This window comes from Lutra lutra, chromosome X (genome assembly GCF_902655055.1).
Source record: "Lutra lutra chromosome X, mLutLut1.2, whole genome shotgun sequence".
NCBI classification, from domain to species: domain Eukaryota; kingdom Metazoa; phylum Chordata; class Mammalia; order Carnivora; family Mustelidae; genus Lutra; species Lutra lutra.
Genome location: NC_062296.1, coordinates 29,224,404 through 29,242,234, shown reverse-complemented (window position 1 = coordinate 29,242,234; position 17,831 = coordinate 29,224,404). Strand labels below are relative to the sequence as shown.

The window sequence follows — 17,831 nt, the reverse complement described above, 5'->3', positions numbered from 1 at the left end:
ATTTAAAAGTTAGCATTTTCTGGGCATCAAGTTTTACTCTGTCCCTAAAAAGATGCGTAGCCACGCATTCCCAGGCACACCTGAGCACACCACTAGTCATTCAGTTGGTGTGGATAAGATTTTGTAACCCGCTCTAGTTTTGACTTCAGCAATAGTATTCATGAAACCCTGGGTTTGGGGACACCAGGCTTTTTTTTTTTTTTTTTTCCTCTAATAGCATTTAAAAAGAATAACAGAACTACTCAAATTGAAAGCGCAGCTCTGTGTACAGCCAGTTATCTGCATACCCCTGGTGGCGTGCACACCAGACTTCAGAAAAACACTGATCGGTTAGGAGTGATTTCTTAAGGCTGCACAAGCTATGCTCACATACTCTGCCAAATAAACAGGAAGTTTCCATTCTGTCTGCAAACTGACAAAGAAAGAAGGCACACTTCATCCCAAAGAATTCAAAACCAGAGAAGGGCTTTCTAACGACTCTGAGGATGCAGATCTCCCGATGAGTTCTCTTCGGTGGGCATCTCATAGAAGCCAATCAGTGAAGACAAGGGCTTTCGGAAGGATTCAGAGTCCCTTGCACTTTGCAATATCTTCCACTGGGAGATGCACTCCTCCTGTGATTTGACAGAACACTGGTATTCAAAGAGCATCCATCTCTAATTTAAATGGCATGTTGCATTTCTCCCCGTAGCCAACCGTGTCATCCCCGAGAATGTACTACGCCCACCAACACCCTATTTACTGACCAACAAGAGGGAATATTTTTAAACAAATCATTTCCCTATTTCAATATAGAGGTATAGAGAATCTTTCTATCCATCCTTGTTCTAACATGAAAACATTTGTTCAATTTTTTCCAATGCAGGTATCCAGGGAGAGATACAAAATTAGAATATACCTGAAATGCTGCAATAAAAAAGTAAAATTTTCTATCGTGAAGACTTTCACTGCCACTGACTACTCACATGTAAGTGGAAGGGATTTTCAGTTCAAACAAAACAGATGAACAAAAATCTGTCCTTGAGCCAAATATTTAAAAAATGAATCCAAGAAATAATAAGATGATAAGAATAAATTTAAAGACTAAATATGATAATATATGTAAAGTGCCCAGCACAAGGCCCATTGGTATCACAGAAATTTATCGAATGGCAGCTTTAGATCCTTCAAGACTAGGTGGCTCTCCGCGGAACTAAAACACCAATCCTCAGGCCAAAATTAAATCGTAATTGTCAGGGCTCCCATAATCCTATTTGTTCCCAATTTTAGCACCCAGCACATTCTGCCTCATCTAATAATTATATGTATTTACATATCTGTATCATCAGGGTTGTAAGTACCCTTGAAAGCTCCTTACAGCTTTTGAAATAGGATATAACCTAAAAATTCAACACATGGAAGAGGAAACTATTTAATAAATACAAGTTATCACACCTTACTTTGCATGATGCCCTACCAATTACAGAGCACTTCATGTCCTAATTTCATTAACTTACGATCTTTCATTATCTCTGCCTCAACAAGACAGACACTGAGACCAAGGGAGGTCACGTGATAGCTTATTAAAGGTGAGGCCGAGATTAGAAAGAGTCAAATCAGGCGAACAGGGAGAGACGGGGAGGAGAAGAGTAACAACAGGTAAGAGTGAAGGCGGGGGACATGGAGAGAGAAGGGAGAGACAACCGCACAGGTACACAAAGACTTCATGGGAAGAACATTTCAACTTTATGGCATTTTAAGATACTTCCTGAAGACTAAAATGCACAGTCTTAATTTTTCAGCTGCAGGCACAGTGGTATCAACTCTTAAGAATCGTCTTGGAAGGGATGCATGTATCTCCTAGGGACTTTAACTGCTTGTATCTGCCTAGGCCTAATCAGCAGAGAAACCAAACGGAATTCGAACTGGGAGAGTTTTACATAGGAGTAATTAACTATGGTAGGATTGGAATAACAGAAAATTGGAGTGATGAGCAATGGCCTAGTGGTAAGTTAAAAAAAAAAAAAAGAAAGAAAGAAAAAATAGAGGCATCGTAGATATCAGAAACAACTACTGTCCCTAAGGCTGAGACAGAGCACCTAAGGAAGAGATCTGTCCCCTGGGCTGCTGTATAGCATCTCAGTGTTCAAAGGAATGCCACGCACCCAGGCAGAGATTCAGACCTTATTTGGAGACAGCAGAGCTGTGGCTCACTGAAGGGTAGAGAAGATGCTGTGGTGACCATCTTCTGGAATTGACTGGAAACCCATCCTTAGAACTTTCTGAGACTCACCCTCTGGAACATGCCCCCAATACACCCTCCTGAAAGTGTCCTATCAGCAGCAGTCTGCTATAAAACTACCTAAAGGGGCACCATGAAAAGCTCCTGACCATTGGGTGACGAAATCAAGCACTAAAGAACATGCCAGAGCTGTAGGAACAGTCTGCAAGCAAGAACACAGGAACCAGGAAGCAAACCCCTCTGCTCCTGATGTGCCTTCCCGGCACCCTCTACTAACAAAACTTCAATGCCAGGTGTGAAGGAAACAAATATTGAAAGGGCTCTGGCAAAAAGGATGAATTCGAAGCTGAAGGGCAATAACTCAATAACTGGCACCTTGGTTAACAGGGAAACACTCTTTGTAAGCATGCAGGAGCCAAATGACAGCATAGCTGGGTATAATACCTGTTTTACCAAGTCCACACAAGAAACAGATTTGGTAGGATAACAATGAAGTAGCTGTGTTGCTTTCATTCTACTACTTTCAGAGTTCTTACCTAGATAATATATCCTATTAGAATACATCCTATTAGAATGCTAGAAAAGAGAACCTTTAAAGATCATATAGAGTAAAGAGGTCAATCACCTTTCCATCTGGAAGCCAGATTGGACAGTGATACACAATGAATGTGTGGTATGAAGGGTAATATATTGCAGTTATAGAATTACTCCTCAAAATACCAATTTTACACATTAAATTGGTCTTTACTGTCAAAGTGCTTTCAAGGCTGTCCACAAGGCTGTGGACTCATTTTAAACTTGCAAGATGGAAATTGTTAGCCCCGTCTGATGGGTAGGAACATAAACCACAAATGCCAAAAATTCATCAGTTAACCCAAGTTCACATAGCTATTTGCTGTTACCCTTCCCCAACACAAACCTATCTCCGGGTCGAAAGTTCACGTATCTATTTGGCCAAACAGATGCATTCAATAGGATCTTTCAGGCTATGACCAATTCCTATCAGAGAATCCCACGCTATCACAGGGAATCATGGGTGGTTTTCTGCTACAAACTTCTCTTCTGCTCATCTCCTAAAATTGCTACAAGACAAACTTAATTTCAACTTACTTTGATTAGAAGTATATTTGAGGACTCCTCCAGCATTCAAAGATGACATTATCGCTAGATAGGGATGAGTATAAAAGTCAAGCTATCCTCATTTCAATAGCTTTCAAGGGCATGTCTTTCTATGCTCTTGGATTTTATGGACCAGTGAAATTTCAAAAACTTCTTGGGGTCCTACAAAGGGTAGCCAAATTTATTTTGCAAAGTAAGAAACTTTAAAAGGCAACTATAAATCCATGACCCCTTATCCACAATTTCAAAATCTAAACAATTGGAAATCAGATGGCCCTTTTTCTTCTTGCCTGTAATTTCATTTGGCAGCAAAATGTGAACTGACCTGAGCTCATCTTGGCAGTAAAGCCTGACCTGAATGAATGTGAGGCTATCCACAGACATTTTCTGTCTAACTTAGTATAAATATTCTTCCATTTCACTGCAGAAATATTACTGAAACTGATCATGGGGTGTCAATTCAGTCCTGGCTGGGCTATTTTTTTTTGGGGGGGGCTGTTATATAATATACCATACATGCATTTTATTACCTGTACAAAATCCAAAAAGAACCTACATTCTGAAATGTATCTTGCCTTAAGGTTTTCAGGTAATAAGGGTGCACAACTTCTTATCACCGTCATTCCATTACAGAAAGGGCAAGAGGATTTTTTAGCAATCAAAAAGTGAAGGGCGGTCTCAGAAAAAAAAGGATAGTTCTTTATAGACAATAGCTTTAGCTTTCTGGAAGAAAAAAAGATCACTAAATTGTGGTTTTTCTTTTTTTATTCTAAACATGTAACAATAAACATGTTTAATAACATGTTAATAAACAATAAACAATAAACCATCTTCCATGTACTAAATGGCATCTGGGAACCGTTGCTGTTGGAAGACATTGCACTCAGAAGGTTCCACACTCAGATGAGGATCTCTGGACTCTTTGTGTAGTCTCAGGCAGAACTGAAATTCTAGGACAGAAGCAGGTTAAGCCACACTAGGGCTTTGTAGCCCAGAGATAAATGATGCTTATGCAGCACAAAAGCTAGTGGCCAGGGCGCCTGGGTGGCTCAGTGGGTTAAGCCGCTGCCTTCGGCTCAGGTCATGATCTCAGAGTCCTGGGATCGAGTCCCGCATCGGGCTCTCTGCTCGGCAGGGAGCCTGCTTCCCTCTCTCTCTCTCTCTGCCTGCCTCTCCGTCTACTTGTGTTCTCTCTCTGTCAAATAAAAAAAATAAAATCTTTAAAAAAAAAAAAAAAAAAGCTAGTGGCCATGTGGAATCCATCCAACAACAGGAGTTCTACAACTTTCCCACCTTAAACCACCTGTAGTGAACAGATCAGAAGGTGTTCGCACCTCTGTTCCAGACCTAACTGGAAAGGTTCTTTGCTTTTTAAAGAATCAATGCAATTGAATGAACATGTATATATAAGAATAAATCTAGAAAATCTTAAGATGTATCCTGATGGTTAGAACACCGGGCAAGTGAGAAGGAAAAACCACCAGAAGAACTGCTTGTGGCATCAATATCTTCTGGCTTTCTCAGACTGCTGATTTCCGAGCACTGCCTATTCCCTGAACAGTCTGATGAACTAACAAAACTGAACTTCTTGGACATGTCAAATTCTGTCCTAATAGATGCTAGAGAATCTGGTCTCCTGTAGTTTAAGAGAGAACATTTAATCACTCCTACAAGGGCCACCATCATCTGCATCCACAGACAGGACAATGAAAGATTCAGTTTGACAATATTTAATGACTCTCTACTTTGCGCTAGTCACTGTGTTAGACACAGGAAAAGGAGAGCTTGATAGGAACTTCTCATTTTCCTCATGGACTTCATAGTCCACTTAGGAGAGACTATTACAAAAAGTAACTATTACACCATTTGCTATGTAATATGATAGACGTTCAGCCAAATGCTGTGGGATGGGATATCATGTAATTCAGTTAGGGGCAGGGAGCAGAGTTCACAGACCCAGCAAGACCACAGGCACAGAGGAAGTTCTGAAAAAACCTTGAGAAGCTTTCATCGCAGAAAAGGCCAAGGTAACTCTCTCACATGTATTTCAAATTGTAGATTCAACAAAGTTCTAATGTCTTTGATGAGAGCAAATCTGACGCTTGTGGAATAGCAAATACTCTTTTTCTCCCCTCATTGTTTGGGACCTGTGCCTGGTTGTTTTTCCAAGCATGTGCTTAACCTACCTGTTGGGTAATCCAACAGTATCACAGAAATATGCAAGAATGTGGTATTTTGGGGAAGGACAAAAAACGGGGTGCAGGAACAGCATGGGGTGCTGAATTGAGAAGTGGCAGGAAGGAGGGCTGGAAAGGTGGTTCGAAGCCCAGTATGAAGGGCTCTCTATGCCATGCTAAGAAACTCGGACTTCCTGAGCACAGGACCCCAACCTTTAAAAACCGGGGAAAGGTTGCTGTGCAACAGGTTTTTAAATAATCTTCATTTCAGGATGATTATTATGAGAAAGCAGTAGTGATTCTACAAATTATACCATAATTATCTGAAAAACCATCCTACTCCCAACTGCCTCTTTTTCAGACAGTTGATTCTATAATTAAGTAAAAGTGAAATCAGCAATAATAATAAACCTGTTAGCTAATTAATATTCATCTAAAGAAAAGTACTCAAGTTGAGAAGCAAAAATATCATCAAACATAATGAAGAAAATATAGATGTTGACGGCAAGGAAGTGTTATTTAGAAGAACAACAAGATGTATGTGAGGTAATGGACCATCCAACAGAAGGGTAGGAATCATTAAAAATTATGTTTGTAAGGAAAAATATGACAATAACTTCAAAGTCAAAATATAGAGAATGTTCATTCCCTTCCCCTTTCTGAAGAGTTTAGTCCGAAAGCCATTAGTTAAAGTAAAGCAAAGAAGGCATTCTGGCCTAGGTGAGGGTTGCGGGGGCAGAGAAAGCACCTTATGGAGTTTCAAGGGATGAGGGTCCCTGTGGTATTGCTGGGGGCGCAACACAGTGAGTTGAACCAAATGAGAAGGGTATTCATGCGGAGGGACAGCAGTCACAGATGGGCAGGGACTGTCGCAGGCCAACATTTGAGGAGGTAAAGAGCAAGGATGCATCAGTAGGGTCCTGAATACCTACTACATACAGGGGCATTGGTCAAATAACGAGACACACATTTGTTTCTCAATGTTAGAGATGAAGGGGTGAAAACATGGAAATGGAGAAATCTAGAATGAGCTCCATGGCGTTGGACTGAAACCTGAGGTATTGGTGAGAACTCATGGTTTTCAATATATAAAGATACTGAAATATAGATGTATATATGTGTGTATAAATATTCATACGTACATTTCCTAGCTCCGCCCACTGAAAGGGCTCAGGGACAGCAATACTGCAATAGCAGTGAACACACATTAGCAAGCAGATTTCGGCTGTAGATACCATTCTCCACGAAAAGGAAGCAGGATAGCTGATTCCAGGGCTAAGGCAGAGAAAGTCCAAGATGAACCATAATGTACGGAAGTGCTCAGAAAATAAAAGATAACTCAAAATGCAAGGAAGAATGATGGGAACATGTCAAAAGGACGTAGAAACCAACCTGAATGGGCCCCTACTGGCTGAATCGGGGGAAGTTTGGCATCAAAACAAGTAACAGACTATAATTCTTTGATTAAATTGAGAACCTATGACTACATACTGATACAAATAAATGAAATACATGAAGAACAAGATATTTACAGACCCTCAACATCCTCCCAATACCCCGCCCCAAAATATCACTGATGAGAACAAGCTGAAAACGTAGTTGTACAGAGGAGGAGCTAACAGACACCACCTTAAGCCACCTAACCTCATCAGTATGGGTCAAATCAAAACCACATGTCACCTGATAGGGTGCCATGAGTATACAGCATCATCACCATACAATTCCTGCCAAAGCAGCAAAACCGGAGTATAATCATGAAGAACCACTGAGACCAACCCAAACTGAAAAACATTCTGCAGAATAACTGCCCTCGAGAGCCCTCAAAAGTGTTAAGGTCAGGAAAATCAAGGAAAGACTGAGGAAGTGTTCCAGATGGAAGAAAACCGAAGAGACATCGCAATTGAATGCAATCCGTGACGCTGAACTGGAACTTTCTGCTATCAAGAACACTTTGGGGATAATTGGAATAATTTGAATAGACTTGATTAGAATGTAGTAATGTATTAATGTTCATTTCCTGATTTTGATGGTTGATTTGAGGTTATATGGGAGAATGTTCTCATTTATAGGAATTATACTCTAGAGAATTTGGGGCTGATGGGCACCGTGTCAGGGGGGAAAAAAGTTCTGTGTCCTGATCCTGCAGTTTTTCTGTTAATTTGAGATGTTTCAAAAGAAAAAGATTCACAAAGAGAAAAACGCTAATATAAGTTTTGGCACATACATACAATAAAATAGTTCTTAGGATGAGGCTGACCATGACTACAAGAAGAAATGACATTTGAGTGCTTATTACGGTCAGGCAGAGTTTGAAGTACTTTATAAGCATATCTCATGTGATGCTATGTAGAATGATGTTGAAAAGCAATGAGGGCACAAAATAGACCCTTGTCATACTGAGTGAAAAATGCAAATACAAAAGAGTATGGAAATAGGAGTCCGTTTTTATAAATCAACCACACACACATTTTATACATATATAGATCCAAATATCAACTGATTGAATTATGAATGATATAAATTTTCTTATTTTTCATGTGTGCTTTCTAAGCCTTAAAAATAATTTTAAAAAATTAAAGAAAATAGCTCTTTTTCTCTCCAGTGCTTGAACCTTGGGAGCCATCATGAACGACACAGTAACTATCCGGACCAGGAAGTTCATGACCAACCGACTACTTCAGTGCAAACAAATGGTTATTGATGTCCTTCATCCTGGAAAGGCAACAGTACCTAAGACAGAAATTCGGGAAAAACTAGCCAAAATGTACAAGACCACACCAGATGTCATATTTGTATTTGGATTCAGAACCCATTTTGGTGGTGGCAAGACAATTGGTTTTGGCATGATTTATGATTCCTTGGATTATGCAAAGAAAAATGAACCCAAACATAGACTTGCAAGACATGGTCTGTATGAGAAGAAAAAGACCTCAAGAAAACAGCGAAAAGAATGCAAGAACAGAATGAAGAAAGTCAGGGGGACTGCGAAAGCCAATGTTGGTGCTGGCAAAAAGAGTGAGCTGGAGATTGGACAACAGAAGGAGTAAAGATGCTGCAGTGGCTTTATCTGTGGTGATTGTGCAGATTTTTTTTTTTTTTTTTTTTTAAGATTTTATTTATTTATTTATTTGACAGACAGAGATCATAAGCAGGCAGAGAGGCAGGCAGAGAGAGAGGAGGAAGCAGGCTCCCCGCTGAGCAGAGAGCCCGATGCGGGGCTCGATCCCAGGACCCTGAGATCATGACCTGAGCCGAAGGCAGCGGCTTAACCCACTGAGCCACCCAGGCGCCCCGATTGTGCAGATTTTTCATGAAAGGATTAATAAACTAAGAATGTTAAAAAAAAATTAAAGAAAATAAAAATAAAAATAATGACCAGGGCGCCTGGCTGGCTCAGTGGAGGAGCGTACGACTCTCGATCTCAGGGTTGTGAGTTTGAGCCCCACGCTGGCAACTTAAAAATAAACTCTTTAAAAAAATAAAAAAAAACAATGGCCATATTAATTTTGCAATACAATCTATTTTAAAATTTACACTTGAAAACAATATATACTAAAAACATGGGGAAGATGTTAAAATTATATTATTATTAGAGAAAAGCATGATACAAAGCTACATACGAGAGGAGTAAAAGAGTAGTGAAATTTGAATAATGGGATAGGAAATTATTTCTTATTTATACTTTCCTCTATTTTCTAAGTTTTCTACTAGGAATACAGACGAACATTATAAGAAAACTATTATTTTTCTCATTCGGTGATTAGGAAGACTAGTAACGATATGAAAATTGTTCATGGTATCATGTTTGTAAGAAGGACAAAATCTTGGGGCACCTGGCTGGCTGAGTTGATGGAGTGTGTGGTTCTTCATCTCAGGGTTCAGCTCAAGCCCAACTTTGTATGCAGAGCTTACTTAAAAAAAAAAAAAGACAAAATTGTACATAATCATGATAACTATGTAAAATATATGCATGGAGAAAATTGAAAGGTAGTATACCAAGACGGTAACTGGTTTATATTAGGCAGGGTGGAATAATGTGTGATTTATGTTCTTTTCTGCATTTTCCAAAACTTCTATAATTTTCATATACATATATTATCTTTAATGTGTGGAAATTCTCTTAATAAGCAAAAGAAGTACATGGGAGTATTGGGATAAGTGTTAATGATGAGTGTTTTTAAAAATAATGGTTACAGTCGGAAAAGAGCCATTCATCTTAACATCCTCAGAAGAAAAAGACACAGCATGGAATGACTGGCATGGAGAGTGGGTGTAACAGGCAAAATAACGTCCCTCCCCCAAAGCTCTCTACTTCCTAATCCCTGGGACCTGTGATTATGTTATCTCACATGGCAAAAGAAACCGTGCAGATGTAATTAAGTTTTACGAGATGGAGAGATTATCCTAGATTACCCAGTTGGGCTAAATACAATAAAAAGGGGCCATTTAAATTAGAAGAAGAAAGCAGGAGAGGTCTAAGGGATGAGATGTGAGAAGAACTCAACCTACAGTTGCTGACTCTGAAGGTGGAGGAAAGAGACTCCAGCAAAGGAACACAGGCGGCTTCTGGATTCCTCCAGAAAGGAAGGTGGCCCTGCCTGTATCTTGGGGTTCGCCCAATAACCTTCCAAACTGTCAAACAATAAATCTGTGTTGTTTTAAGCACTGGGTTTGTGGAAATTTGTTACGGCACCAAGAGGACATGAACGCATGGGGTTATGGATAGCTAGGGGGAAAAATCTGAGTTTAGCCATTCATTTTAGTGAAAACAAAGTAACTGAGGCAGGAAAGTGAGTTGGAACTGAATAAACAATGTTGTTAATAGCAACATTTTGTACATGTTACATTTTTCCTATGTCATTTGATAGTAAATATTTCAGCCTGTTCTTTGGATGTAATATGGATGTAAATGGGTAAGTACAGGCTTAAGGCCAAATGATACACCAGAATTGTACTCGTAGGAAAGGGTAGGACAGAGTGGGTTGAGTTTCCCTTCTATTTCAATCCAAGTCCCTACTCCCCACTGATCATTAGAGTAATACTTATTCCCTATCCAACCCACAGAAGAGAAACTACTTGAACTACGTAGCCAAAAGAAAAAGTATTTTACACATAAAATAATGATAAAGGCTATACCAATTTACCTGTAAATATTAAATGTATCGGGGTGCCTGGGTGGCTCAGCTGGTTAAGCGACTGCCTTCAGCTCAGGTCATGATCCTGGAGTCCCGGCACGGAGCATTGGGCTCCCTGCTCAGCAGGGAGTCTGCTTCTCCCTCTGACCCTCCCCCCTTCTCATCTCTCTCTCTCTCTCTCTCATTCTCTCTCTCTCTCTCAAATAACTAAAATCTTTTAAAAAATGTATCACAAGCACCGTACAATATAGAAAATCTGACAAAATAGCTTTTAGTAAGGAAGTCTGTTTTTATACTTGAAATAGGTAAAATGCAGCTTTCTGATGTTTAACTGACACTCAAGTATATCAGAAAACAGGGAGATTCATGTGTTGGCTGTTTCCCTTGCTAGGTGAACTTCAAGAAGCTCTCTCACCTTTGCATATCAGATTCCCTGTCTTTTTACATTAAGGGTTGAACATTATCTCTGCAGTCTTCTCCTATCTCTAAAGAAACGTAGGCTGGTATTTGGGAAGCCACAACTATAATTAGCAAAACGAATAAGCTAACTGTGTTTTTCAACTCCTTTCAAAAATCAGGGTGAACCGATTCAGCGTCTACCTTCCAGGGAGAACAAAATAATTCAAGCATATCACCTCATTAATTTTCGAGGGAAGGGGAAAATATTTCTGTTCAGAAAACAAGGAGAAAGAAAAAGAAACTGCTAGCTGATTCAATAAATTGCCTCCATTATAAGATGGCAGCGCCAGGACCAAAAAACAGGGTTTCTCAAGCTCCAAAGTCAGTTCTGCACTCTGCCTTTTCCACAGAAGAGTCAGTCAGGGAAATGAACTATGTTTAAGGGGAATGTGTAGGAACACAGGCTCCAGAGCTAATGTTGAAGTACTTCCCCTTCACATGACACGGTCAAAGGATGAAGGTAACATGCGGGTGCAGACTGCACTGCCTCAGGGAACCCAGAGAGAAAAGTGTGTTCTGGGTGGCCTCCCAGTGACGCGAACAGCCACTGAAGCCTGGGGAAGGCCAAGAACGGGAGCTTCGTGAAGCCTGACAGACCTGCCAACTCTGGACAATGGCTGATCTCAGACAAGTTCAGACAAAGTTACATAAGAGCATTTTCAATAAGGTGCCAAGGAAAAATAAACAACAATGTCAAAGCTCCTGTCAAAAAGAACATCAAGTTTAATCTGAATTCACTCTGTGTGTGTGTTATTTTGTTCCCCAGAAAAGAGATTGCTAAGACCACCAGAAGATTTCTTCCTGGCTGTCGCTAGTCTGTATCTGTGTCAGCCATGCCATGCTGTATGGATACAGGGAAAGTGTCTTCGCCTCCAGGAGAACTGGTTTCATAACATACTGTGAAGAAGGAGATCCTGAGGAAGGGAGGAGGATGCATTTCTTTTCCTTCAATGACAGGTTAAGGCCTTGGGCTCTCAGAGGAGCCCCAGAATAGGGCTGTCTACGGTTCACAAAGTTTAAATTGCCATAGCTCAATGCCAAAGGCAGGTACGGAAACTCTAATCCACTGAAAGGGTAGAGCTTCTAAGAAAGAGTAAAGGTATCACTCTTTTTCTGCTCATTTCAATCCAAAATGAAGCATGGTCCAAAAAAAAGTACTTTTTTGGTTTGTTTTTTTTAAAGGCTTTAAAAAAAAGATTTTATTATTTATTTGACAGTGAAAGAGAGAGAGAGAGAGAGAACAAGTAGGGAGAGCAGCAGGGAGAAGGAAAAGCAGGCTCCCTGCTGAACAGAGAGCCCGACATAGGGCTCGATCCCAGGACCCTGGACCATGACTGGAGCCAAAGGCAGATGCTTAACTGACTGAGCCACCTGGGCACCCTTAATAAAAAAGTGTTGATGGGGTGCCTGGCTGGCTCAGTGGGCATAGCAAGTGACTCCTGATCTCGGAGTTGTAGGTTCAAGCCCAACGTTGGGTGTAGAGAGCATTTAAAAATAAAATATATATTTTTTAAGATTTTATTTATTTGACAGATAGAGATCACAAGTAGGCAGAGAGGCAGGCAGAGAGAGGGCGGGGGGAAGCAGGCTCCCCACCAAGCAGAGAGCCTGATGTGGGCCTCGATCCCAGGACCCTGAGATCATGACCTGAGCTGAAGGCAGAGGCTTTAACCCACTGAGCCACCTAGGTGTCCCTAAAAAGAAAATCTTTTAAAAAAACAAGTGTTGGGGGATTGGGAGTCAAAATACCACACAATACCAGTAACTAGCAAGACAATGGAAACCTCTGTTTTCTGGCAATTTTTGAAAAGCATCTACATGCATTAAGGCTCTGAATTATTTCATGGGTCCATATGCCTTGTCACCCAAATAGAAACAAATGTAACCCAAAATAGAACGTGACCCAGCTGTGCTTCAGGAACCCTTGGAAATTTGACATCATCTTTTAACACTCTCCATGCAACTGCATTTGCTGGGAAGATGAAAGGGGAGGGAAACGAAAGATAAGAAAAGGAGAGAAGTGAAAAGTTTTAAGAGGAAAAACTTACTTTTATCCCCTTTCAAGTTCCCAATTCATTTATAGCACTGAACCTATCGGTTAGAATGTATGTAGACACCGCCAGTCAGCAGAACCGGCCTGGCCTTAGGGTCAACACCGTGGGTAGCAGATATGAAGCTCTTCACAAAACGCAGAAAGCCATTCCTTTTTATTCATGTGCTGCTCGCTCTGAAAGATCGTCATGGAACTGGTTACCCATTACCCACCTACCACGTCTTCGCTTGTCAGAGATTAGCGAAGCAGTTAATGGGATGCATTTAGGGAAGGGAACATAGGACGGGTGACACAGGACAGTCAAAACCCCCCTCCTCAGGGAACTCACAACCCAAGGAAGGAGAAAGAGAGGCAGAAGGTTAAAGGCACAGACTTGGGAGCTGAACTTCCTGGATTTGAACTCTGCATCCACGCATATTAGTGTGTGATTCGGACAACTTCGCTAAACCCTCTGTGTCTCAATTTCTTGTTTGTACAATGAGAATAATGATAGTAGCTACTTCATGGGGATTATTATGAAAAGGAGATCAATTAATAGGCAGGGTTTTTATCTGGCCCAAAGCAAGTGCTATTTAAGTGTTAGCTATTATAAGGACAATTGCCAATGGAACAATTAATACTATTTACTGTGACGCTGATTGCCGCCTACCACCACCAGAGAAATGAGAGTCGTTGGTAAGGAAGCCACAAGAAAGGAGCCCAAATGCTACTTGGAAGAGGCAAGAGGGTACACAAGCTTCACAGACGAGGGGACATTCATGCTGAGTCTTGAAGGATAAACAGGAGTTGGTTGGGCCAAGAATAAGAGAGAAGGCATACCAGAAAAAGGGATCGAAATAGGAGGGACTATGTCACCTTCCAATGTTGGGGAAACGTTGCAACGCGTGCTCTAGGCAGAAGAGGAGGCCGGTGAGATGGAGAGGAATGGCACGAGAGGCCCTGTCACACCATGAGTCACTGAAGAGATCTAAACAAGGAAATGATACAAACACATTTACATTTCAGAACGATCATCATGGCTGCAAAGGGAGGGCTGGACTAGAGGGGGAGGTAGGGGAGGAGCAGACCAGAGAAATAATTAGTAAGGAGAAATAGGACCTGGTGACTGGCTGAATGTGTGGGATGAGAAAGAAAAAGAAGAGTCCAGGATGATGCCTCAGTGTCTGACTCAAGCCACTGGGTGAGTGGGGGATCGTTAAACCCAAGACGAGAGAGCAGGAGACAGGTGCTGAGAACGGTGATTCTATGGGTTTGGACCCACGGCGCTTACAATCCTGGGGAATCTTCGCATGGAATAAACACTCATGCATTTCAAAACATTAACGGTGCTTCAGAAAAGTGGGATCATACTTTTCCAAATACTTCACAGTGAGCATAAATTATACAATAGGGTGAGGAAAACTTTAAGACGGATATATGAATGGGCTGCCTTCCCCAACTTCCCACTAAATGTCAGACAAAAGAGTGAGGAAAACCAGCACCCGCATGGCAACTGAGAGTTGGCGAAGGTGCTGTTCCTTTCTACTGGAGGTCCCTTCCGAACCCTGCCAACCCCAGCACCTCTTCTGAGTTCATACCAAGTCAGAAATGACAATGCCCGGAATATACTAGGAAGCTTAAATGCCACGCTCAGTCAACACGGTATACTCCATCCTTATTGCTGTTGTGACAAATTCCTACAAACTCAGTGGCTTTAAACAACACAAACTGACTGTCTTACAGTCCTAGGGGTCAGAGGTCTAAAATCAAGGTGTCGGCAGGGCTTCAGGGGAGAATTTGTTTCCTTGCCTTTCCCAGCTTCTAGAAGCCACCTGCACTTTGTCGCTTATGTCATCAAAAGTATAGCTCTAACTTCTGTTTCCATCATCCTATCTCCTTCTTCTGACTCCGACTCCTCTCGCATCCCTCTTAGAAACTGTCCCTTGTGATAACACTGGGCCCTTCGAAATAATTCAGGATAACCTTCTCATCTAAACTCGATCATGTCTGTAAAGTCCTTTTTGCTATGTAGAGTATCAGTCACAAGGTGCTGGGCATTAGGATGTGGGCCTTTTGAGAGGCCATTATTCTGACTACTACAGGTAGTATTTGCCAGATTTCTTCACTGTAAAGGTGTTTTTTCTTTTCCACATTCATTTCTTTGGAAGTGCATCAGGAAGTCCACTCAAGGACTTCCTTGAGTGGACTCAAGGGAGGAGGGAGATGAAGTTCTGCTTCATAGAACACATACATACATATAAAATTTGGAATTCCTCTGTAAGGAAGATTTGGGTCTTCTCCCTCATTAATTTTTTTCTTTAAAAAAAAAGATTTTATTTATTTATTTGAGAGAAAGAAGAGTATGTGTGTGCAAGTAGTGGGGAGGGGCAGAGTGGGAGGGAGAGAGAGAGAGAAGCAGACTCTGGGATGAGTGTGGACCCCAACACAAGGTTCAATCCCAGGACCCTGAGATCAAGACCTGAGCCAAAAGCAAGAGTCAGAGGCTCAACTGACTGAGCCACCCAGGTACCCCTCATTTACTTGTTTCGATCATTTATCTCTCTCAGTATTGACTCGTAGGTAAAAGTCTGAGAAAGGGGCTGGATTAGTACCCAGAAGCACATGGAGAGGGACCACAGTTAATTCATTCACTCAGCAAATATTTGTTGAGCAACTAATATGTCCCAGACTTGGCTGGCTGTGAGTAGTCACATTAAAGCAATCAGTAAGACAGACAAATCACTGTCCTCCTACAGCTTCCATTCTAGTGAATGGTGGTAAATAATAAACAAAGGAAGCAGCAAAGATTGAAACTAAGGGGATGTGTCACTACACAGGTAGCCATTTCAGACTGGGTGGTCAATGAAAACTTCTCAAAGGAGAGGCCTTTTAAGTGGGGATCTGAAAAGAAGAGCTAGCTACACAAAGACCACAGGGAAGGACGTTTCAAAGGAACAGCCAGTACAAAGCTCTTCTGGGAATCTTTCTTCCTTTGAGAATAAATAAACAGAAAAACAGCAAGCACGGGGCCAATGAAAATGTATTGAGAAACAAGGAAGAGATTTGTCATCATAAACACTCAGAGAAAGAGCAAAACTCTGCAAATGCTTTCATATAGTAGCCAGAAAACAATGTTGAAAGCCTCCGGCACATTCAAGGAAAATAAGAAAACACGGCCTCAATCAAGCAGGAAGAGGAAGTCAAACGTAACAAGATCGGATGAGCTGCAAGATCGGTCAGCTGCAAGGAAACTCAACAAGAGTCACAACCAAAATGTGCATCAGAGGGAGGAAAGAGATTTGATACAGTAGAACACAAATTCATGAAATGGAAGGAAAAAAGATAAATATTAAAGTGAGGAGAGAGAGGCCCCTGGGTGGCTCAGTCTAGTTAAGGGTCTGTCTTCGGCTCAGGTCATGGTCCCAGGGTCCTGGGATCGAGCCCACATCAGGCTCTCAGCTCAGTGGGGAGCCTGCTCCTTCCTCTCCCACTCCCCTTGCTTGTGTCTCCTCTTGCTGTGTCTCTCTCTGTCAAATAAATAAATAAAATCTTAAAAAGAGAGCAAGAGAAGAGAAAAGATGTCATATATGGAAGACACTACAACTAACCACACCCCAAAGTGGATTCAACCTAAATATGAAATATTTTGTCCCACGGAAGAGTTTCTACTTTGTAGCTACTATGTCTCTAACAAATTTATACTGACCTGTGAAAACGCTAACAGTACAACTAAGAAAGCTAGCAGGATATAGAGCTGATCTACAGTGTATAAAACAGTGAATGTTTCCTTTTACTGAACATTTACCATGTGCTAAGGACCTGACTCTCTCTTTTTTTTTTTTTTAAAGATTTTATTTATTTATTTGACAGAGAGATCACATGCAGGCAGAGAGGCAGGCAGAGAGAGAGGAGGAAGCAGGCTCCCTGCTGAGCAGAGAGCCCGATGCAGGGCTCGATCCCAGGACTCCGAGATCATGACCTGAGCCGAAGGCAGCGGCTTAACCCACTGAGCCACCCAGGCGCCCCAGGACCTGACTCTCTTGAAAACATTTTACTTTCTCCTCAGAGCAATCCCACAGAGTGATACTATTTTATTTTATAGATGAGGAAACAGACTGAATGAGGTAAGAAACTTCCCCAAGTTCACCCAGCTACTGAAAGTGGCAGAGCTTGATTTGAACCTGTATTTGGCAGACTTCAAATCCTCTGCTCTTAACCATGACACTGAAACCAGATCACGTTCCGTAATTACCAACGCAATTCCATTTAGAGAAGCACCAGGAGACTAGAGCGGAAATGCCCCAAGGGTTTAATAGAGATTACTTTAGGTGATTATTTCCACTGTGTATATATAATTTTCTCTTCTGTACTGTTCTATAATAAATACGTATTACTTGTAGAGTCAAAAAACAAAATGGTGGAGAAGGGGAATAAAGAACTTTTTAGTCTGGGACTCATGAAAAGAAATGTAGACTTGAGATACAAATGCTAAGGTCTTCAGCCTATCGTCTGAGATTGAGGAAACAGTTGTAGAGGAGCTTGTCTAGAAAGATATGTGTAGAATATGTACGGAATTATGGACAGCAACATTCAAGATATAGGTAAAGAGGACTAAGGATAGTAATTCCTCTTCCCAGGAATAGAAATACTATCTATGGCCTGGAAATTCCTCTACGTGGATCAAACAT

At 41.2% G+C, this 17,831-nt stretch overlaps 2 protein-coding genes across 4 annotated transcripts in view; one reads left to right on the top strand and one right to left on the bottom strand.

Moving 5' to 3' along the window:
- Window positions 1-17,831, bottom strand: part of KLHL13 (kelch like family member 13) — a 197,852-nt gene that overhangs the window by 94,870 nt on the left and 85,151 nt on the right. The gene's annotated exons all lie outside the window — the stretch shown is intronic.
- Window positions 8,108-8,864, top strand: LOC125092059 (40S ribosomal protein S24-like). Its single transcript, XM_047716317.1, has 2 exons — window positions 8,108-8,601; window positions 8,821-8,864. Exon 1 carries the CDS (start codon window positions 8,142-8,144, stop codon window positions 8,562-8,564), a length of 423 nt encoding a protein of 140 aa, XP_047572273.1. The 5' UTR covers window positions 8,108-8,141; the 3' UTR covers window positions 8,565-8,601; window positions 8,821-8,864.